This window comes from Budorcas taxicolor, chromosome 1 (genome assembly GCF_023091745.1).
Source record: "Budorcas taxicolor isolate Tak-1 chromosome 1, Takin1.1, whole genome shotgun sequence".
NCBI lineage: Eukaryota > Metazoa > Chordata > Mammalia > Artiodactyla > Bovidae > Budorcas > Budorcas taxicolor.
This window is the reverse complement of record NC_068910.1, coordinates 130,327,358-130,352,715: the sequence shown is the minus strand read 5'-3', so window position 1 is coordinate 130,352,715 and position 25,358 is coordinate 130,327,358. Positions and strand designations below refer to the sequence as shown.

The 25,358-nt window shown below is 34.9% G+C and overlaps 1 protein-coding gene across 1 annotated transcript in view; it reads right to left on the bottom strand.

The window, feature by feature from the left end:
- Positions 1–25,358, bottom strand: part of STXBP5L (syntaxin binding protein 5L) — a 308,945-nt gene that overhangs the window by 126,257 nt on the left and 157,330 nt on the right. Inside the window, exons 9-11 of the mRNA XM_052639468.1 lie at positions 12,013–12,091; positions 7,396–7,550; positions 2,772–2,844 (exon numbers count right to left, since the gene is read on the bottom strand). Of these exons, the coding sequence (XP_052495428.1) occupies positions 2,772–2,844; positions 7,396–7,550; positions 12,013–12,091 (307 nt within the window). The remainder of the gene's footprint in view (positions 1–2,771; positions 2,845–7,395; positions 7,551–12,012; positions 12,092–25,358) is intronic.

Below are 25,358 nucleotides of genomic sequence, written 5' to 3'. Positions count from 1 at the left end.
GACTAATTATATTAAATTGAAAAGATGCAGAAAGTTGACTTAGTTTATTAAAATGTATCAACTAGGTTCTTTATTTATATATAGTTTTATCTATATGTTTATAACAGTATTAAAATATCAGTAAATTTCACATGCTTTCCAAGGCACATAATACATAGGTAGGTATTTTCATTTTGTACTTTTATATGCAGTAACTGAAAGATGTGTGTACTATGTAGGTACATGTGTGATTATACATGTTTAAGATCATTTCCTATGTAAATCAGAAAGCAAAGTGGGCATGCAGACATATGAGTGTAGTAAATTTTATATCCTTAAGCCAATTATCATTTTAAAAAGGGATATCAGTATGGAACCAAATTAAGAACTCTTAGAGCCACAATATATTGTGTACGTCTTTTGTTCTGAATATACCAGGCACTGTGGTAGATGGAATTGAGTATTATACATGCTGCATCTGTTCTTAGCCTGTGTGACTGTTACTTCTGATACAATGTGCTTTGGGATGAGGGGAGGACTATTAAAAATAATTTTCCTTATATTAAAGAAACTTAATCAGAAACTTGGTTCAAACTTCAGATGAGTCTGGTATGTGTGTCTATGTGTGTGTTGACAGGGGTTCTCTCTTCCCTTCAATTTTAATGGTTTTCCAGTTAAGAATAGTAATATATGGAAAATCATGTACAAAAGAGAATGTTAAGTTTAATAAATGGCAAGTAGGTTAAAATGATCTGAGATTCCCTGTTTCAGAGTAGAAATTATCAATATTTTTGATGTTGAAGAATTAGAAGTAAAATAAGTAGATCATCTTAAAGATCAGATCTACAACCTGGGATTTGAAATAGCAAGAGATTACAATGATAGACTCCTGAGAGAGTGAACAATATCATGAAAATGCTTGGGGAAAATAACTTTATCATATGGGCATAGCTTTCTTTAGCTATTTAAGAAAGAAGAGCTGAAATATGTGGTAAAATTTACATGTGAAGTGTAAACTGTTGTAGAAATGTAAATCCAAGAAACCAAGAAGAGGAAAAAAATTTAAGTTCTAATGCTTGCTTTCACGTAGAGGATTAAATGGAAAAGAAGGAAGGAATAAATTTATTTGGAAAGGAGGACAAAGCTACAACTTAATATTAAACATGGCTAAAGGATAACTATTTGGAGGGAAAGAGAACATGTTCAGTTTCTGACACATTAAACTTCTTGTATTAGACAACAAAATGGGAAAGTTGCATAGATTTTAACACAAAACCGAGTGCTGAAGAAGGCAAAATATTAGATAAAAACATGCAAACAAAATGTCAGTTCACATACTTACATAAGGTAAGTATGCTGAAAGCATAAGAATTAATATATAAAAATAGTAATTTTGTTATATTTTACCATAATAAAAAGTCTTAAAAAGAGTAAATATATACTAAAGAATGTGAGTATTAAAAGGAAAGTATAGTGGACCTTGGAGGATGTTAGACAATTAGACAAGGTATGAGGAACCAATAAATATGGCACAGAAGGAAGAGTTGACTACAAGTGAGGTTAGAAAAGTGTATTTTAATAAAACCTATATTAGAACTTGAGAGAAAAAGGCATAAATCCATACTTGAACACAAAATCTACTGAGTTTTAGGTTGACAAATAAAGTGGCTAGGCAGAATTCAATTATGGTGATATTATGGACCAATTCTATTCCCTTTCAAAATACTGAAATATTATATGATACAAATGATCACAAAAAAGAACTTTGGCCCTTACACTTACAAACTACATTGAAAGTAAAACTCAGATTGTACTTCATTCAACAACAGTTTATTAAGAACCTACTTCATGCAGAGACAAAGCTTGTTCTTCATGAGGCCTACAGTCTAGTAGGGAGACAATCTTTAATAACAAGTGAAAAATTTCATTGTGTCAAAGCTATGAAGGACAGGAACATGGGTCTAAGACAGCCCTTTAATAGGATATTTGACCAAATTATATAGATAATGAAAGATTTTCTTTAAATGAGGAAATGATATCTGAGTTGAGATTCTTCCAGATGTTAATAGGGAGAAAAAGGAATAGAAAATTATTCCATGCAGCTCTGTAAATATAAGGAACTTAAAAATGATCAGAGTATCTAGAACACAGGATGAGAGAAAATGAGCTTCATGCCTGTCATCATTGATAATGAAAATATGTACCAGGAAGACAGGGTTTGTCAAAGTCAAGTCTACTTTTACTGTCCATGTAAAGTCGTGGGGAGTGCCACTCTAACAGCTATATTTTATATTTGTTTCCATTGCCCACAACATAATGAAAAAAAGAAAGTATAAGAAGTATCTATCTTCTCTTCCTTCCAGATCCTGATCATCTATATCATCTGCCACAGTAGTCCAATAATACTTTTATCACATGAATTTTCCTTTGAAAGGGTCAGCAGATGGCCAGACAGTACCTCCTGCAAGATTTTATAACAATTGTTTTTGCTTACAGAAATGTCAGAAGTGAGATCCATTTTATGTGCTCTGAGTCTCCAAATGCCGCTTTCTAAACATTAGAGGCTGCCTTTAAAATATCTTGCAAAATTTTCAGTGTCCCCTAAATTCTCCTGGTTTAGTTTTCATTACTGAACCAAATTATATTTTTGTAATCCTAAGAAAACAATATTCCACATAAAGAATATTGAACACCTAAAGAATTCTAATGGCAAATTACCTATAATGTCCTCCTATATTTCAATTGCAATAAATAGAGTTTAGTTAGTGTTAATCTGCACATGGACAACTTACTTGCTTTGTGTCAGATCAACTACAATGAGATCTTTCTCCAGAAGTACTGCAACAGCATAAGGTTCTTGAAATTCTACAAGTAGAAAAAAGGGAAAAGTTTTCATGTTTAACATTTTATAAAATGTTTATAAAATCACCACACTTGTATTTCCTTTAGCTCCTGTACAAATGTTATTTAAATGATTTGAGAAGACCAAAATATAAGCCAAAGTAAGAAGTAATAAACAGCATATTAAAAAAATATATGTTGTGTTTCTCAAACAATATTTAAGACCATTATAGAGAGCAAGGAAAAAATGAGAAGCTACAGAGCAGAGTTATATATATCTCAATAATCATGATAGTAGTAGATTATTTGAAGTGAGTGAGTCTGTCACCTGCATTTCACATTTATCTTAGTCTTCCACAACCTTCCATTCCAGATCTGATTTCATGCCTACAGAGATATGCTAAAGAAATAGTTCTGTTTCTCTAACACATGATACATATTAACCTCCCTATGAGAGCAACACTCCTTATACTAAAAAGATTACTTTCAATTCAATGTGATTTAACAGTGCTTAAAGACCACATACTATGTGCCCAAGAATATTTCAAAAAAAAACAGAATCTGAGGATAGCCTAGGATTTCCAAGTTCTTAAAATTCAACCCTCCCTTTCTCCCTCTGGCTAGTTTAAGAGTTATTCCTAAATTCAACAAGCACTTGGCAGGAATTCTGGACTCAAGAGTACTCAGGTCTTGAACAGTGAAGTAAAATATATGATCTTCATAACCCTTCCAGTCCTGAGAAGCTATAGAACCTGTTTGTATTTAATTTTTAAGCCACAGGCTATGAGAGAAAAACTAGAAAAAAAAATCACAAACAAAAACTGAGGGGTCTGCCTTTGGGTGAAAATTTATACAACAGTATACAGTTCTTATATTATTTACTACTCAAACTTTTTTCAAACTGAGGCATTTCCCCTTCACCTTTAGGGTTTTTTGAAGTTTTCAACATTATTTCAATACTGCTGGGGCTTGAGGTTTTGTTTATCAGCTTAAAGAATACTACTAGTTTCCTCTTTATCTTCTCAACCCTCTCTAGGAAATTCACTGGTTGGGAAGCAATGGCTACAAAAATAAAATAGGTGAGACACTGGTATGAAGGAGTAAAAGTAATAAATAAATAATTATTTTTATAGTAGTACATCTGTTATAGATTATGGTTTCTTTTCAAATAATAAAAACCGATAGCAAAAATTTCACCTTTGTAGTACTTGGTATACTATGTGTGGTAACCACTGAATAAAAAGATTTCCTTTGAGTCAGTGTTAGCTTCACTTTGGGTCTATTTATTAAAAGTTTGACCATAGACAAATTAGTCAACTTTTTTGACTTTCAATTTCTTTATACATTGAAATGGCAAAATAATAACTACCTTAGACTGTTATGAAGATTAGATGTATATAAAGATACTTAATATACATCTTTATATATTTAATGAGCTTCCGTGGTGGCTCAGATGCTAAAGAATCTGCCTGCAAAGTGGGAGACTGGGTTCAGTTCCTGGGTCGGGAAGATCCCCTGGAGAAGGAAATGGCAACCCACTCTAGTATTCATGCCTGGAGAATTCCACGGACAGAGGAGCATAGTGGGCTACAGCCATGGGGTCGTAGAGAGTCAGACACAACTGAGAGACTAACACTTTCACTTTCAAAGATGTTTAATGCAAAGCCTGGCTTATAGTAGGTACTCACTAGATGCCAACTGCATTACTTTCTTCATTAGATTGGTTGCCTTTGAACAGGCTCAGCCGTTTAACCCTAGCTCCCAACAAGAAAGGTGAAAAGCTTTATCATAATTACTACTTCTCTGAAGAGAAATGCATTATTTATGACACTTGCAGAAGACCAGATACAATTAAATATAGATGTGAAACTGACAAATTCTGAGTATTATTGGTTAATTACTCTGGGCAAAGCCCTGTGAGGTAAGAGGATTAGGCATTTCTGTACTTTGAGAAATAGGCTGAACTGTCAGATGTCACAAATGATTCAGCAATATTAAAAACTGTTACTAAATGTATTTTGTTTAATATATGCATAACATTTATCACTATGTGGCTATACAGAAGATTATAGTTTCATATTTGCTAATATGGAATCATAATTAAAATACTATATACTGTTAAGTGAAAAGAGTGTTATAATAGTTATGCTGTCATCTTACAAAAGGGATAATGTATAGATACATAAATAAGCATACATAAGAAACTTAGTAATATTGGTTGCCTCTGAAAGGGCAATGACAAAGTTTTCATTATATACTGTGGCATACTGTAGGGTTCTTTTCTGGCATTTTCATGTACTATTGCTTTAATCAGAAATAGTTAATAAAATACATTTATATTTTACTGAGTCAAGTGAAATTTCTCGTAGCTCCTAATACATAAAAAGCTCCATCCTCATTACCATTTCTCTGAAAAGCAAAGTAATATACATGGTTTGGCAGTAATTAGACTTGGTTACAGTACATTTATAATCTGTTTAACATTACTAGAAATTGTCCTAACATCTCTACTGATGTGCAGAAATGTATATATACATATAGTGTTTGATCTTTGAAACCACACATTTTCAGTTTCTACTGCTGGCATGCACACCTTCTTTCTTGAAGAAGGCATTTTCCTAACCTAAGTTATTGGTCCTCTGTTCTTTCTTTCTTTGTTCATTTATCGTTCATTCTCATAACTCTAAAGAGCATCTATATTATGATGATTCAAAAATAAATAGTAAAGACCTCCTCCCTCTCTTTTTAATGCTCTAAACAACTGTACTGACTCAAATTTATCTTTCTCTACTCCCAAGAAATGTTATTACTGCTTATAAAACTACTATTCCTAAAATGTTATGTTTGACTCATATCACTCCCTAACCCAACTGTTGACCAAATTCAATGGGTTTTCATTTTCCACTCCTATAAGCAGCTGATCAAGATGTCATAGCTTGATCATTTTAATGCATACTATCACAAAGCCTCCCCAGTTGGAATCCAAAGTTTTAAATTTCAGTCTCTCTCTTAAAACCCACTCACTAAAACATTGCTTTCTTTCACTTAATATTTCCTCCAAATTCCTCTGTAGTTCCCTATTTCCAAATATCTACAAAAGGCTTTTAATCTTTTCTCTGAATTGATCCCACTCTAGGAAATTCACAATTTCTAAAACCTTTACTCAATATTATTTTCAAGGCCCAAGTCATTCTTCAAGCCCTATCTAGATCCTACATTTTCTATAAGCTTTGCATGAATATTTCATGCGATATTTCAGTCATCAACTACCTGACTAATATAAATTAGCACAGTAGTTAAACTCTGACTCATAACTCTGCACTTAATTAAGGTGTAATGTGTTTTAAGCTTAAGTCATAATTATCTTCCTTTTGTGGCCAGATTATCTGCAATCTGACATCAGAGATCGGTTTCATGCTTCATCCATTTCCTCATCAACTTCTTGTTAGACTGAGGCCATAGAAGCATCCAATAAATATTTGTGGTTAATTAACAGCACAGGTAATTTGTCTGCCACTGGCAGCTCGGAATAAAGTGCCACATTGGTTTTTATTTCATATCACTTTATTCTAGGTTTTAAACAAGAAACTCAGTAATTTAAAACAAATTAATACATTTATAATAAAACTATTTATCTTTATAGATTATGAGTCCCTCTGGCCTTCTAATAAGCATGCGGAGTCAATATTATATTTTTTGTACAAATGATAAATATGAAGTGATTTGTACAAGGTCACATGGCTACTGACAGAGATAATTCATAAACTCAAATATTCTGTCTCCAAGTACAATGTTCTCTCTACATTTTCCCTCCTGAAAATATAGTAATATATGTGTGTGTGTATATATATATTATGTTTTTAAATCATAAACTCATATTTCCCCTTTTGCATTTCATCCATCTCAATTTTTAGATTTCATTAAGATATATTTCATCATTAGATTCCATTATACAGTTTGCATGTAACTTTAGACTAGATTTTATGTTTATAAAAAGTCTTTATATTTGGGATGATAAAAATACCTAAGCACCTCTCCTCTCACTCTTCTAATTTTTCTCAAAATTGGAATAAATCACTAACCACACATCAGCAATCCCAGAGTAATCACAGGTGCTGCAGTTGCATCTGAAGCAAAGTCAGATGTGAAACAGATGCAGCACCGCCAGAGTTACAGATCACTGATATCAGGTAAGTGCTTTAACTTTGATTGGCACAGGAATGGGATGGGTGGAGCTGGTCTAGGAGAGGCTATTAGGAGACCTCAGTTTCTCCAAGTGATTTCACCCCGGACCCCGATCGGACCCTCCCAGCTCAGCTTCCACCATCCTTATCAAAGTTTAAAGCACTTACCTGATATTAGAACCTGAAACTCCAGCACTGTTGCACTACATTTGTCTTACTTCCAGTCTGTCAAGTAGGTACAGTTGCAGAGCCTGCTCCAGCACCTGTAGCTCACAGTGTTGTATCACAGTAGATGTCAGCTGCCAAAACTAAAAATATTTAAGCTTAATTTTGTTAGGAACTTATCATTTCAAAACTTATTTTTCAACATCACTTCATTTTAGTTACTTACCATTTGGATAGGGTGTTTCACACAAAGTTAGAAATTCAACAATAGGGTGATCCATTTCAAGCACTGTGATTGCTTTTCCATGCATGATGGTTAAACTTGGTCTTCTGCAAGCTTTGTCATAGGACAGTCCACCAGAAAATATTATGAATGGTTCACTACAAAGGAAAAAGAATGAGACAGAGTTCTTCAGGATGACACAATGTCACAGGATTGAGGCAAAAAAGAATGGACTTTGGTAGGGATTATGTACACTAATTGTCAGAGCAAAAGCCTTTTCTGCCTCCAAATATCTCACCCAACAAATTTACTATTCTATTTCCCTTTTACTTGATGTACATTCTCACTGTTAAAATTACTAATGAATCAGTCTGAAGATGTTGAGGTGAGATGGGAAAAACACAGTGAGGATGGTCAGGGGAAAGATGCTCACTGACTCAAAAGAACATCACATGTGGTTGGTTCCCAAACGCTAAATTACTACTATTAGAATGTTAAGACAATATTAGCTTATCATGTTAACTAGTAGGCATGTGGGGTTTAAATCATGAAGAAATAGAAGCAAATTTCAATATAAAATGAAATGTGACAATGGCAAGCTCAGAATAGTGGAGGGTAACATGAAAAGTCTGCATAATGGTATTTCTGTATAAAAGGGTTATGACAAGAAGATGGAGAAAACTACATGCAAGGGGAAAACAATTCACCAGAAATAAATGTGATCTTCTCACTTTTACCTAGGGTAAGCCAATTTTATTTAGCTTGTAAAACTAACTTGGAACAAACTTTTTCATTTCTGTTAACTGCAAGTTGCAGTTAGATAATAGAGGGGAGCTAAGATGATCATAAAATATTATAGCTATCAGAAAGTTATTAAATATTTTCATAACTTTTCATTTTTCTTTTCTCATATATCTGTATCTCCAGCATATGTATATAAAAGAAAATGTGTGTTGCTATGAAGCATTTTAGTAAAGACCAGACTGAAAATATTCTCCAAAAAATTTTTAAAGGAACTAGACACTTTTATTGTACCAAATTCCTTGAGAATATATGCTTCACTAAATAAGTCACTTCTATCTATATGCTAAACTGAAGAATCTACTTGTTTCTAGAACTCAGTCTATAAGAATCCCTGTTCTTTTCCATATTGTATCATATATAGTACCAAACAATATCAAAGGGACATTTGCTAATCTTACGCTGACTATATAATAATCAAAAAGTTGTTTAAGAAGTAAGCCAGAAAGAAAAACACAAATACAGTATACTAACACATACATATGGAATTTAGAAAGATGGCAATGATGACCCTGTATGCAAGACAGCAAAAGAGACACAGATGTGTAGAGAGGACTTTTAGACTCAGAGGGAGAGGGAGAGGGTGGGATGATTTGGGAGAATGGCATTGAAACGTATACTATCATGTAAGAAACGAATCGCCAGTCTATGTCCAATGCAGGATACAGGCTGCTTGGGGCTGGTGCAAGGGGATGACCCAGAGAGATGTTATGGGGAGGGAGGTGGGAGGGGGGTTCACGTTTGGGAACGTATGTACACCCGTGGTGGATTCATGTCAATGTATGGCAAAACCAATACAGTATTGTAAAGTAAAATAAAGTAAAAATAAAAATAAATAAATAAATAAAAAGTTTTCATCAGAACTTAAATAGAAATTCCTGAAGGCATTTTATATGTAAAGTTTTGTCAGTATTTTCACACAAATAATTGAGTTGTAAACTAAATATGGGAAAATGCTCTAATTTACTTTCCTTGAGTCTTTGTATCATTATGTTGAGGAAAAGAAGCTAGGATCAAAAGTTATATAATATGTAACTACACTTACATGACAGCTCAAAAAGGCAAAACTATAGTGACAAAATACAGATCACTGGTTTCTAGAGATTAGGAGTGGGGAAAGGTGTAATTGTTAAGGGATAACAATTACAAATTGCAAAGATAATTTGGTGAATATGGAAATTTTCTGTATTCTTATTGTGGTGGCAATTTCAAGAATCTATACATTTGCTAAAAAAAAATCCACAGAACTGTACACAAGAGAAAAAAAAAGACTACTGTATAATTTATAAAATAGATAATACAATAAAAAGCATTGAGATTTTGTCTCAATGAAGGCAAATGGATTAAATGATAAATTGTGTAATATAACAAATGTGTAACATCTGTTGAGTATTTATGATGTTCCAAGCATTTTGTGAAGAACTTCAAATGCATTATTGTATTTAATCCTTAAGCTATACCAGTCAGGAACTACTACTATTATCCTCGTTTAATAGATGGGTATACGACAGCTTGGAGAATTTAACCACACATGAAGTCTATCTGTAGGTGGCTACAATAGAAAGGGATTAAAAAATTAGCAGAGAGTAATTTTTATTAACAACAGAGAACCTGATAATGCTAGTGATAGCAGATAAAGAGATCATTATTTGCTTTTTTTTAAAGGATAAAATTATTAAGCCTGAGACCATTTTGACTAGAGTTGCGGCAAGCAAATCTGTGACTAGGGACCAATGATTCCTAAGCAAGTTTGTAAATGGCTAGTCCAAGATAATATTAAACAGAAAACATATGCTTTATATCTGTTACCTGTGCAGGCCTTTAAGAGGCCCAGCTGCTGCAGCATACATGGTGAAGGAAAGTGAAGTCACTCAGTCATGTCTGACTCTCTGTGACCCCATGGAGCCTACCAGGCTCCTCCACCCATGGGATTTTCCAGGCAAGAGTACTGGAGTGGGTTGCCATTTCCTTCTCCAGGGGATCTTCCTGACCCAGGGACTAAACGCAGATCTCCCACTTTCCACCTGAGCCACCAGGGAAGCCCTGCACACAAAGGTAAGGCTCTTCTCAAGTTCCTGTTCCTGCTAAAGCCATCCCATTTTCTTCACTTCACAACGTATCTGCTATGTCCGAGAAGGAGCAGAAATAGCTTTATTTCCACTTCCAGACTACAGCCCACTTTGCTGTGGACTCAACGTCAGTGCTCCTCTGTTTTTGTGGTCTCTTTGTGTTCTGAGCTGTGGATCCACTGCTCCTAATATAGTTGTAAATCAACAAATTGTAGAACAACAGTGTTCTACAGTGCACAGTAAGTGGCCTGATATTACTAATCATAATTATATTACTTATATTACTAATCATAATTACTTCACATTAGAAATCTGAATTATTTCTACACAAACTTCAACTACCAATAACTAGAACATATCAATTTAGAATCATAGAAGAATATTAACAGTGTGAATATCAATGGCTTTGATGATAACAACAACTGCTTTTTAAGAAATCCACTGTGGGCCTCTCATCAAATTTATGATGTTACAAACATCATTGATGAGATAGGTACTGTTGATGAGAAAATTAAATTTTTAAAAAGTTAATTTTCAAGGTCACACAGCTGTTTCACTCCAATGATCTTAATCATTATATTAAACTGTCTTGCCTTGAATTCCTGATTTCTGAATTACCTTTTCTTTATGTTTATCCTTTTCTCCCTTCATCTGAAACCATCCTATCCTCCATCCCTTAAAATCCCATCTCAGGCATCTCCTTTCCTAAGAAGAATTTCAGTGATTCCTTCCTTCACTGTTCTCTGTACTCCCTTTAGGCAAGGTTAGGTGCCCTTGAAGTTCGACACTGTATAACAATGGATGTAAATAATATTGAGCCTGAAGACTCAAGCAAAGTTAAAGTCATAAACACTGTTTTAAGAAGGAAAGAATATATGTAAAATATATTCATCCATAATGATTAAATTTTAAATGTTTTAATACTTTAGTTACAATAGTAATAAAACTGTGGTTATTTTTACTAGTTATGCATAGTAACATTAGGCTAGGCTAAAGAGGTTTTGATCCATCTATCTATCATACTTTGAGAATAGCAGCTATAAGCAAATATTATATGTACCTGTGATGACAGGAAAATATTCTAGTGTGAGCATTTAAGTAATATAAAGTAGAATTATCCAATTTAGACTTAAAACTAAGGTTTACACAAGATTTGTAATTATGGTAATTCTGGATGTGAATATTGCCACTAATAATTACTTTAAGTATAAAGAACATTGCCGATGTATTGGATATGCCTTCTACAGATATAAGATAAATTTTATTAAATATTATTTTTAATTTTCTATATCTTAAAATTTATATTGTATTATACTAATATACATAAATGTTTATATTCCCAACTAACTTTAATCTTTCCAAATTCAAAATGTAAGATCTTAAAGTACAGAGACTTATATATTTAATTCCTATATAATACTAATAGGTAAATAGCTTTTGCTACTTAATAATGCTAAATGATTGCTACTTGCAATTGCATGGCCCAAAAGCCCTACATTGTTAAAATTAATGTATATAATACTTATCCAAATATTCATATAAATCTTTAAATAATTAAGAGTTACTATTTATAATATTGGCATCATATACATACCCGTTGAATAATAAATGTTATCAAGGAACATTGCTGTTAATGTTAGTTAATATAATTATGTAAAACCTAATAATATATAAACATTAAAAGATATCTGTATTTCTTGTCACTCTTTCTTACATATTTTTCCACAACCCCCCAAGTAAAAATGCATACCTGTTTCTACAAGTCTTGTATTCTACTTTAAGAATTGGTTTGCAAGATTCAGGTTTTCTTCCTTCTCTTTGACTTTTTCCTAAAGAAAGAAAAGGATTTTATTAAATATGAATTAAATTCTACTTATCAATGAGAATTTTTAAAGGCATTTTTAAAGTAATTATGTATTTTTAATAATCAGATAGACACATTTCTATGCATTCTAACATTCTTGTTAAATTTATAAATGGTTTATTGAGCCCTAACAATTGACTGTTATATAATCAATAGTTATTTGTAAACATATTTTTATTGCTTCACATTCTCAATGTATAAATCTAGTATCATATAAGGTTATTTTAATTACACAAGTTTCATGATAAACAATGGCAGAATTGAAGACACACACATATATACTTATCTGCATAATGAAATATATTATGAAAATCCATACTAGGCTTTACAATTTTTACCTATGAAACAAGAAAACCCTTTCACATGCAGAAAGACTTGTCACTTAAAACTTATGATACACTATGAAAATCACTGCATTTTCATCAAATTCATTTAAAGGAAAGTCCATTAGACAATGAACACAGGTGATATATTTCAAGATTTTTTAAAATTTTAATGATGAACTCTACATAAAACAAAAATAATAGTTTCTTATAAAGGAAAGATTATGTTCAGATTCCATAAGAGCTTGAATAAAACATCAAGAAGAGTTGAAAATGGAAATAAGTATGTCATAGGCAGAAGTAAGCTTTATCTTTATAGTTAAAATTTTGCTTATTAATCTGTTTTGTAAGATGACACCTTTTATTTTAATCAATATTCTTACACTGCCAGAGCTATTTGTAGACAAAGAAACCTATCATGTAGAGAGATGTTTACATGCATATAAGTTAAAATTTCATCACAGTTTCAGAATGGCAAAGACAAATCCAACTCGGAAGTCAGGACAGTTTTATCCAATTTGTTTAGTGGCTATCCACATACAGTATACCTTATCTGCTCCATGGCATGTTTTTTGAAATTTCCTTCTTCTTCTTTTACCCTATGTCAACTGAAGAAGCAACCCAATAATAAATATTGACCAATATCATTTATACTGTAAAACAGGATTAAAAGTATCTATATTATATATGAAAAAGAACTGTTAACACTAAATATAGATCATTACAAAGGGACAACTTTGGCTCAGGGACTCATTCTGTACAGTGGTCTTAGAGCTAGTCAGGGATTACTAAGTTTTGATAATGAATGGAATTAGAGAGTTAAAGGAAGTAACAGACTTAGCAAAGAAGCCCATTATTCTCAGTTGATATTTTTTCTACCCAGTGCTTCTCTAGTAACTGTCAAACTGTTAGTTGACCAAAACAGCATTTTTGCAATTGTATATATATATATATATATATATGTAACCAAGTACTATTTTTCAGTCAGTAAACATCAGTACCACGCACTGATTTTAGTAGAAAAGAATCATTGTTTAATTAACTAATGTTTTACTTCAATTTCCAACTCTGATTTATTTGAAGGCAAAAGCTTTCTGCTTTGATTATATTTATTGCCTGTTAGTAACTGAAATATGCTTAAACGTCATTTTGTATAAAACAACACTGTCAATAACTGTTTATTGCTATTGCTTATTTTCACAGTATTGAAGTAAGTGGGAGGGTACAGAGAAATAACCACCAAGAAGCTTAAAATTTACTAAACAAAAAAAATTTGAAAATGATAATATTAGGTACCATAAATGACTGATAGACATGAAGTACTTTAGGAGTGGAGAATAAAACTGTGGTTTCCTTTTGTAACAGAAGATTCTGTAGAATTTTACAGAAGACTTCCTAGATACTAGACTAAGAACTGAAAGACAAAAGTTGGCTAGGAGAGTATAAGAAAAGACACGAAGGCAGAATGTTGAGAGAATATGGCCAGTATGATGAGAGAACAATGCAGAAGCCAAACTGGGTAGATTAAAAGATTAATGTAGAAGAAGAGAGGAAAGAATGCTGATGAGGCACAAAAGAGCCATATAGTGGCAATCTGTAAGACAGATTTGCCATGTTGACAAGGGAGAGCCACTGGAAACTTCCAAGTTGAGAAATAATATGCATAGAGCAATGTCTCAGAAATATTAATATGGGTTTATTTAATAAAGAAATTTTGAGGAGGTAAGATGCTGATGATGGAAAACAAGAAGATAATTACAAACGTTCAGGAAAAACAGGGAGGGAAAAAACTGAAGAAAAGTAAAAAGTCTCAAAGAAAGGTAGGATACTATTAATCATACCAACAAGTGCATTATGGGAATATTAGAAGGAGAGGAGAGAAAGGAGAAAACATTCACAGAAATATTGGCTGAAACTTTTCTAAATTATTTGAAAAACATTATTTATACATCTAAGAACCTCAAAAACTCCATGTAGGATAAAAAAGTCAATCTACTCCCAGAAACATCAAGGTAAAAATGCTAAAAGAAAAAAAAATCTTGAAAGGAACAAGAGAAAAATCATTCATTGTATATAAGGGAGCCCCAATAAGGTTAATAGCTGAGACTCATCAGAAACAATAAGTCAAAAGGCAGAGGGATGACATACTTAATTTACTGGGAAAAGAAATCCTGTTAACCAAGAATCTTATGTTCATCAAAATTATTTCAATAATCATTATCAAAATAATTTGAAATATTCAAAATGAAATAATTTTGATTATTTCACTTTTCAAAAATTAAGGTGAAATAAAGATATTTCCAGATAACAAAAACTGAGAGAATGTGTTGCAAGCAGAGCTCCCTTACAAAAAATACAAAGAAGTTCTTTAGGCTGAAAGAGTAATATGAACCTATATACAAAGATTATAAGTAAAAGTAATTAATGTAGGTAATTATAAAAGACAGTACAATTATACATTTCCTTTTTAATCTTAACTGATTTAAGAAGCAATGTAAAAATTAATATATATATAATTGTAATATGGGATACTTATTTGAAAATAATAACACAGAGAAGGTTGATGGGAGCAAGGCTACACTGGAGGGAGACCAAATGGTAACTTGAATCCACAAGAACAAAGGAAGAGAACCACAAATAAGCAGCAAAAAGGCTAACGTAACAACTTCTATACATACATGTGTGTGTAGTAGTTGCTCAATCAATCGTGTCCAACTCTTTGTGACCCCATGGACTGTAGTTCGCCAGGCTCCCCTGTTCATGGAATTCTCCAGGCAAGAATAGTAGAGTGGGTTGCCATTCCCTTCTCCAGGGGATCTTCCCAACCCAGGAATTGAACCTGGGTCTCCCACCTTGCAGGCAGATTCTTTACCATCTGAGCCACTAGGGAAGGCCCTATATACATACATACCCTTGACTAAATAAATGGTTCAAAGAAAAAAATATTGGAGACCTGGGTTCGATCCCTGGGTTGGAAGGATCCTGGAGAAGGGAAAGGCTAACCACTCCAGTATTCTGGTCTGGAGAATTCCATGGACTGTATAGTACATGGGGTCACAAAGAGTCGGACATGACTGAGTAACTTTCACTTCACTTTAATGAAGTATTAATAGAATAGAAAAAATATATATCAATAGCAAATCAATAAACTGAAATCTGGTTCTCTGAAAAGATCAGTAAAATAGCTGAACTGACCAGAAAAGACAGAAACAGAGATAAAAGACTTAAATTCTGCCACCAATTCTTCAAACATTCTCCTATAAACCAAAGAGGAAATATTTGCCAACTAATTCTATAAAACTATTAGTACCATCCATTGTGTGAGATCAAACATCCTGATATGAGGCTAAGACAGAAATATAACAATGAAGAAGTGAGGTTTTTCTAAAAAATGGGAATATGGTTACCATCAGAAAAACCAGTTACTATAATATACCTTATCAATAGAATAAAGAACAAAAATTAAACAATTATCTCAACAGACTAAAAAGGCATCTGATGAAGTCTGACACTCTTTTGATTAAATGAAAGCTTCACAAAGGAAAAGAAAAAGATTTCCTCAACCTGATAAATTACTATGAATAGAAACCCAGAGCTTACCATCATATTTACTGGTGAAAGAAAAACTTTCCCTTTCTGATCAAAAACAACTGAAGAGAGATCGAGATGGTGGAATAGAACCATGTGGAGCTCATATCCTCCCACAGATACATTAAAAATACATCTACATGTGGAACAATTCTCATAGATTCCTACTGAATACTGGTAGAAGATCTCATGTGATCAAAACTGCAGGAAAGATCATCATCTAAGCAGGTAGGACAAAAGGGAAAAAAAAGCAATCAGGACAGAACCTGCACCCCTGGGAGGGATCTGTAAAAGAAGAAAGGTTCCTTCACCCTGGGAACCCCCTTCAATGGCTGGGAGATCAACAGTGAAAAACAGGGAGCTTCAGAGGCTCAGAGGAGAGTGTAGCAGCTGGCCTGTGGTAGGCAGAACAAACAGAGATTAGCACAGATGGTCCTGGCTACCTCACTTGCAGTCTCTAGACCGAGATGCATGTCTGTGGTGCTCACTGGGCGGTGAGCTAAAACTTGGGCTCCAGTGGATAGACCCAGGGAGAGACCTGAGGTTAGCTGTGCAGAGGCAGCCTGAAGGGGCTAGAGTGTGTCTTAGACTACAACTGGGGGTACACAGGATGGAGCCTGATTTTGCCACTGAAGCCCCACTGTAAATGTGCAAGAATGGAAGGGTACCATAACATGCTCACAGTGGGCACGGCTCTGCCTCTGTGAGCTCTGGGCATGCTCAAGCACTGTGGGCCGTACACACACAGAGGCAAGGCTGAAATCTGTGTTGATCCCCAGGAGCCAGAGCCGCATGACTTTAGAAGCAGGGCTGAAATTTGGGCAGTGTCCTATTGGCTTTGGAGGATTTATGCCATAGGCTCCTTCGTAAGCTCAGAGCCTGTGATACATTCAAGCAGACTACTGGTAGTCCCAGGGTTGGATGGGTCTGGCATTAGTAGCTGCCAGAACAAGCAAAGGCAGGGCCAATGTCTGGATTGACCCCTGAGGTCTCACAGCAGGTCCTGGTGCCTGACCAGTGGATCTGTGCCTGCATATCTATGCTGGTGGACTGGTGAGCACAGTGCCTGAGGAACATCTGGGCTGATGGCTTGCATTCTCATCCTGAGGAAGGGCCAAGGGCAGTGCCAACAAGAGCATACTTATGGGTGAGACCACAGAGCACACTTCCCAGTAGACAGTTCCTGGGGAGGAATACTTAGTGCCTCTTCCCCCAGCGAAGTGTTTTACTCTCACCTACCTCACACCACAGCTTAGAAATGGATCTAGGAGCTACTACTCCAACAACTGGGAGCAGACCCTACCCGCCAACAGGGCTGTGACAACCACAGAGCAAAACGGAGGGCCCATTCAACATTCAAGGCAGGCTCTGATCACCACAATACCAGTCACACCCATTGTCAAGAGGATAATGGGCAGGACACAATGAGGAAAGCTGAGGCAGGCATCCATACTAAAAACAGCCCTCTCACCAAAAATATTACACAGACACAGGCTACACAGGGATACCCACATAAAAACAGCCCTTTAAGACCACAGTGGACAACTGTTTCTTCTTAATTCATAGAGTCGAAGAAATCTAAGAAAAATGAAGAAGCAGCAGTATCACTTCCAGTTAAAAGAACAAGAGAAATCCCCTGAAAGAACAAACAAACCTCTCCAGTCTTGGAGTTCAAAAAAGACTAATAAAAATACTGACAGAATTAAGAAAGGCTATCAATAGGAATTAAGAAAGGCAGATCACTGAACAAGGAACTAGAAACTATAAAGAAGAGCCAATTAAAATTAGAAAACTAATTTTCTGAGACAAAAGCTGAGCTGAAAGCAATAACTATCGAACTTAACAATTCAGAAGAACAAATAAGTGATCTGGAAGAAAAGAATGGGAATTATGCATCAGAACAACAGACAGATGAAAAAAAAAAAAAAGAAAGCAATATAAAAGACCTATTACACACATAATAGGGATCCCAAAGAAGAAAGAAAAAAGAGGATTGAAAATATATTTTAAGAAATTATGGAAATTTTGTCCCAAACCTAAGGAAACAAACTATCTAGGCACAAGAAGCACAGTGGGTCCAAAACAGGAAGAACCCAGACAGACTTACACCAAGATATATCATAAACAGAGAATTCTAAAGGCAGCAAAAGAAAAAAAAAGTAGGTTACAGGGAACCCTCATAAGGCTATCATCTGGTTTCTCTACAGAAATCTTGCAGACCAGTGGGGACTGTCATGTTATATACAAAGCTCTGGAAGGGAAAATCCTGCACCCTAAGATACTCTATCCAGCAAGATTGTCATTTAGAAATTCCGCAGACAAGCAAAAGCTAAAGGAATACAGCAATAGAACTATTGAAGGGGCTACTGAAAGGACTTATCTAAACAGAAAAGAAGCAAGAATCTATAGGAAAGAGGAAATAACAATTGGAAAGCAAATCACTTAAATAGGTCAGTACGTGAATTAAAGTTTTTTTGAAAGTGATGATAATTACAATGAATAGCAAAAGAATAAACATGATGATGTAAAACAGTACATCAAAATCATAAAATGTTGGGGAGGGGTATAAGAAAATGAAGATTTTTTTTTTTTTTTAATGTCTTTGAGCCTATATGACTACCAGCCTAAGCAAGTAGATATGGTACTGGGTTAACACACTTGAAAAATTTTAACCACAAATAAAAAACAAAATAAATAGATGCACAAAATACAAACAAAAAAGGAATTAGTTTCTGCTATACAACAAAGTGAATCAGCTAGATGTATACACATAGCTGCTCGCTCTAAAGCCTCCCTACCAGCCCCTCATCCCATCCCTCTATGTCATCACAGAGCACTGAGCTGAGCTTCCTGTGCTATACAGCAGCTTCTCACTAGCTATCCCTTTACACATGGTAGTATATACATACATTAGTGCTACCCTGCCAATCTGTCCCACCCACCCCTTCCCATCTGTGTTCACATGTCCAATTATGCTCCAATAAAAATAAACAAAATATTTTTTAAAGTTTTTAGTCAATAAGATGCCATCTGTGTTCACATGTCCAATTATGCTCCAATAAAAATAAATAAAATATTTTTTAAAGTTTTTAGTCAATAAGATGCCAAGTACATGAAAAAACAAAAGAAAACATAAGCATAATACAAAAGAAAATTTTCAAACCATAAAAAGACAGAAAGAAGGGAACAAAGAAGAAATATAAAATCAACTAGAAAATAAGATTTAAAATGGCATTAAATTTATATCTATCAATAGTTACCTTAAATGTCAATGAACTAAATGTTCCAATCAAAAGGCACAGAGTGGCAGACTGTGTAATAAGACAAGAGACTACAATATGCTGCCTATGAGAGATTAATTTCACATGTAAAGACACATACTGAAAGTGAGGCAATGGAAAAAGATATTCCAGGCAAATAGAAGCAGAAGAAAGAGACGGTAAAAAGAATGCTATACCATGATTAAGCGCAATTTATCCCAGATATGTAAGGCTGGTTCAACATTCAAAAACTAATTAATGTACTCCATCACATCAATAAGCCAAAAAAGAAAAACACATCACCATATAAAGATGCATAAGAAGCATGTGACAAAATCCAACACCCATTCTGATAAAATACTCCCAGTAAACTAGAAATGAAACTGTGCAGGAACTGAAAGGGCCTTCTCAGGAACGGACACTCCAATCTGTCCCCAACCTCTTGCTTTCAGAAGCTTTAGCCTCCTAAATCAGATTGATTATATTCTTTGCAGCCAAAGATGGAAAAGCTCTATACACTCAGCAAAAACAAGACTGGGAGCTGACTGTGGCTCAGATCATGAACTCCTTATTGCCAAATTCAGACTTACATTGAAGAAAGTAGGGAAAACCTCAAGACATTCAGGTATGACCTAAATCAAATCACTTATGATTATACAGTGGAAGTGAGAAATAGATTTAATGGACTAGATCTGATAGAGTGCCTGATAAACTATGGACGGAGGTTTGGGACATTGTACAAGAGACAGGGATCAAGACCATCCCCATGGAAAAGAAATGCAAAAAAGCAAAATGGCTGTCTGAGGAGGCCTTACAAATAGCTGTGAAAAGAAGAGAAGCAAAAAGCCAAGGAGAAAAGGAAAGATATAAGCATCTGAATGCAGAGTTCCAAAGAATAGCAAGGAGAGATAAGAAAGCCTTCCTCAGTGATCAATGCAAAGAAATAGAGGAAAACAACAGAATGGGAAAGACTAGAGATCTCCTCAAGAAAATTAGAGATACCAAGGGAACATTTCATGCAAAGATGGGCTCAATAAAGGACAGAAATGGTATGGACCTAACAGAAGCAGAAGATATTAAGAAGAGGTGGTAAGAATACACAGAAGAACTGTACAAAAAAGAGCTTTACGACCCAGATAATCACAATGGTGTGATCACTCACTTAGAGCCAGACATCCTGGAATGTGAAGTCAGTGGGCCTTAGAAAGCATCACTACAAACAAAGCTAGTGGAGGTAATGGAATTCTAGTTGAGCTCTTTCAAATTCTGAAAGATGATGCTGTGAAAGTGCTACACTCAATATGCCAGCAAATTTGGAAAACTCAGGAGTGGCCACAAAACTGGAAAAAGTCAGTTTTCATTCCAATCCCCAAGAAAGGCAATGCCAAAGAATGCTCAAACTACCGCACAATTGTACTCATCTCACGTGCTAGTAAGGAAATGGCAACCCACTCCAGTGTTCTTGCCTGGAGAATCCCAGGGACGGCGGAGTCTGGTGGGCTGCCGTCTATGGGGTAGCACAGAGTTGGACACGACTGAAGTGACATAACAGCAGCAGCACATGCTAGTAAAGTAATGCTCAAAATTTTCCAAGCCAGGATTTAGCAATACATGAACTGTGAACTTCTAGATGTTCAAGCTGGTTTTAGAAAAGGAAGAGGAACCAGAGATCAAACTGCCAACATCTGCTGGATCATCAAAAAAGCAAGAGAGTTCCAGAAAAACATCTATTTCTGCTTGATTGACTATGCCAAACCCTTTGACTGTGTGGATCACAATAAACTGTGGACAATTCTGAAAGAGATGGGAATACTAGACCACCTGACCTGCCTCTTGAGAAACCTCTATGCAGGTCAGGAAGCAACAGTTAGAGCTGGACATGGAACAACAGACTGGTTCCAAAGAGGAAAAGGAGTATGTCAAGGCTATATATTGTCACCCTGCTTATTTAACTTATATGCAGAGTACATCATGAGAAACACTGGGCTGGAAGAAGCACAAGCTGGAATCAGAAAGATTGCCGGGAGAAATATCAATAACCTCAGATATGCAGATGACACCACCCTTATGGCAGAAAGTGAAGAGGAACTCAAAAGCCTCTTGATGAAAGTGAAAGAGGAGAGTGAAAAAGTTGGCTTAAAGCTCAACATTCAGAAAACTAAGATTATGGCATCTGGTGCCATCACTTCATGGCAAATAGATGGGGAAACAGTGGAAACAGTGTCAGATTTTATTTTGGGGGGCTCCAAAATCACTGCAGATGGTGACTGCAGCCATGAAATTAAAAGACCCTTACTCCTTGGAAGGAAAGCTCTGACCAGCCTAGGTAGCATATTAAAAAGCAGAGACATTCTTTGTCAACAAAGGTCTATCTAGTCAAGGCTATGGTTTTTCCAGTGGTCGTGTATGAATGTAAGAGTTGGACTGTGAAGAAAGCTGAGCACTGAAGAATTGATGCTTTTAAACTGTGGTGTTGGAGAAGACTCTTGAGAGTCCCTTGGACTGCAAGGAGATCCAACCAGTCCATCCTAAAGGAGATCAGTCCTGGGTGTTCATTGGAAAGACTGATGCTAAAACTGAAACTCCACTACTTTGGCCACCTGATGCGAACAGCTGACTCACTAGAAAAGACCCTGATGCCGGGAGGGATTGGGGGCAGGAGGAGAAGGGGATGACAGAGGATGAGATGGCTGGATGGCACCACTGACTCAATGGACATGAGTCTGAGTAAACTCCGGGAGTTGGTAATGGACAGGGAGGCTGGTGTGCTGCACTTCATGGGGTCGCAGAGTCAGACACGACTGAGCTACTGAATTGAACTGAAACCAGCTTTACAACAAATATTAAAGGAACTTCTCTAGGTAAAAAAAAAAAAAGGCCACAATTAGAAACAAGAAAATTATAAAATGAAAAATCTCACCAGTAAAGCAAAGATACAGTAAAGGTTCCAAACCATCCATACACAAAACCAGTAGGGAGGTTAAAAGATGAGTCATTAAATCATCTACATCCACTATAAAGAGTTAAGGGATACACAAAACAATTAGATGCAAAATATGATATCAAAAACAGTAATCGTGAGGGGGAGGAGAGTACACATTTAAGGTTTTTGAAATGCATGTGAAAGTAAGAGATAAGCAACTTAATCATGTATATATAGATTACTATACAAAAACCTCTTGATAGTGACAAATCCAAAAGCAATAACAGATGCCCAGATACACAGAAAAGGAAAAAAATCCAAGCATAAATCACAGGAAAATAGAACAAGAGAAGAAGAAAGTGGGGGGAAGCTACAAATCCAAATCCAAAACAATTTACAAAAAAATGGCAAGAACATAAAAATTGATAACTGCTTTAAATATAACTGGACCAAAAGCTTCCACCAAAAGATATAGGTTGGCTGAATGGTACAAAAACAAGACCCACATATATGCTGCTTATAAGAGACTCATTTCAGATCTAGAGACACATACAGACTGAAAGTGAAGGGTGGAAAAAAAGTATTCCATGCAAATGGAAATCAAAAGAAAGCTGAGGTAGCAATACTTACATACAACAAAGTGACTTTAAAATAAAGATTGTTATAAGAGAGAAAGAAGGACACTACATAATGATCAAGGAATCAAGCCAAAAGGAAGATACAATTGTAAATATATATGCACCCAGCATAGGAGCACTTCAATATATAAGGCAAATGCCAACAGCCATAAAAGGAGAAATTGACAGTAACACAGTAAGAGTGGGAAACTTTAACGCCCCACTTTCATCAATGGACAGAACATCCAGAAAAGAAATCAATAATAAAACACAGGCCATAAATAACACATTAGAGCAAATGAACTTAATTGATATCTATAGAGCATTCCATCAAAAAGCAGAACACACATTCTTTTCAAGTGCACATGGAACATTCTTCAGGATAAATTATACTAGGCCACAAAAAAAAGAAAAAAGCCCTCAATAAATGTAAGAAAACTGAAATCACATCAAGTATCTTTTCTAAGCAAAACACTATGAGGACTAGAAATCAATCAACTACAAGAAAAAAATGTAAAAAATGCAAACACATGAAGGCTAAACCGTATGCTACTTAACAATCAGTGGATCATTAAAAATAGCAAAAAGGAAATAAAAAAATACCTTGACAGAAATGAAAATGAAAAATGATCCAAAATATATGAGATGCAGCAGAAGCAGTTCTAAGAGAAAAATCTATGGTATTTACAGGTTTACCTCAGGAAACAAGAGAAATCTCAAATAAGCAACACCTAACCTTAGGCCTAAAGCAACTAGAAAAAGAACAAACAAAACCGAAAGTTAGTACAACAAAGGAAATTATAAAGATGACAGCAGAAACAAAATTGAGTCTAAGAAAAAATAAAAATGATTCTTGAAAGTAAAAACTGGTTCTCTGAAAATATAAACAAAATTGATAAATCTTTTGCCAGACTCATTGAGAAAAAAAGGAGAGGGCTCACTCAATAAAACCAGAAAAGAAAAAGAGATTATAACTCACACCACAGACATACAAAGGATCATAAGAGACTACTATGAACAACTATATGCCAATAAAATGGGCAACCTAAGAGAAATGGACAAATTCGCGGAAAGGCACACCTTCCCAAGACTAAACCAGGAAGAAATAGGAAATTTGAACAAACCAGTAATGAAACTGAATGATTAATTAAAAACTCTCAACAAGCAAAAGTCCGGAACAAATTGACTTCATGGGTGAATCCTAACGAACATTTATAGAAGAGTTAGAACCTATCCTTCTCAAACTATTTCAAAAACTGCAGAGGAAGGAACACTTCTGAACTCATTCTATGAGTCAAGCATCACCCTGATACCAAAACCATACCAAGATATCACACACAAATAAGAAAATTATAGGGCAATTTCACTGATGAACATAAATGAAAAAATCCTCAACAGAATACTAACAAACCAAATCAAACAATATATAAAAGAATCATATACCATGAAAGATGGAATTCATCCCAAGGATAATAATTTTTTAATATCCACAAATCAATGTGATAAACCATATCAACATATTGAAGAATAAAAACCATATGATCATCTTAATAGGTGCAGAACACTTTTGATAAAAATCAACATTTATTATGACAACTCTCTAGAAAGAGGACACAGAGAAAACATACTTCAACATAATAAAGGCCATATTTGACAAACCCACAGCTAATATCATGAAGTGAAAGTGTTCCTCTCTCAGTCATGTCTAGCTCTTTGCAATCCCATGGACTGTAGCTCACCAGACTCCTCTGCCCAAGGGAATTCTTCAAGCAAGAATACTGAAGTGGGCAGAAGTATCCCCCTTCTCCAGGGGATCTTCCCGACCCAGGGATCAAACTCTGGTCTCCCACATTACAGGCAGATTTTTTACCATCTGAGCCACCAGGGAAGGCCCAACTAACACCATAATCAATGGTAAAAAGCTGAAAGCATTTCTTCAAAGATCAAGAACAAAAAAAGGATGTTCACTCTGTCAACATAGTTGTGAAGTTCTAGCCATGACAATCATACAACAAAAAGAAACAAAAGAAATCCAAATCAGAAAGGAAGACGTAAAAGTGTCATTGTTTGCAGATGGCATGATACTATACATAGAAAATTCAAAATATACTACCAAAAAACTATCAGAGCTAATCAATGAATTCAGTAAAGTTGTAGGATGAAAATCAATATACAGAAATCTGTTGCATTTCTGTGCATTAACAATGGACTGTCAGAAAGAAAATTTAAGGAAATAGTACCATTTACTATGATTTCAAAAAGAATAAAAAACCTAGGAATAAACCTGCCTAGCTAGGGAGGCAAAAGACTGGTATGCCAAAAACTATAAGCCACTGATGAAAGAAATTAAAGAAGACACAGATGGAAAGAAAATACTATGTTCTTGGATTAGAAGAATCAATATTGTTAAAAAGACCATAATATCAAGGCAATCTATAGATTCAATGTAATCCTTGTCAAATTACCACCATGTTTTCACAGAACTGAAACAAATAATTTAAAAATTTGTATGGAAACACAA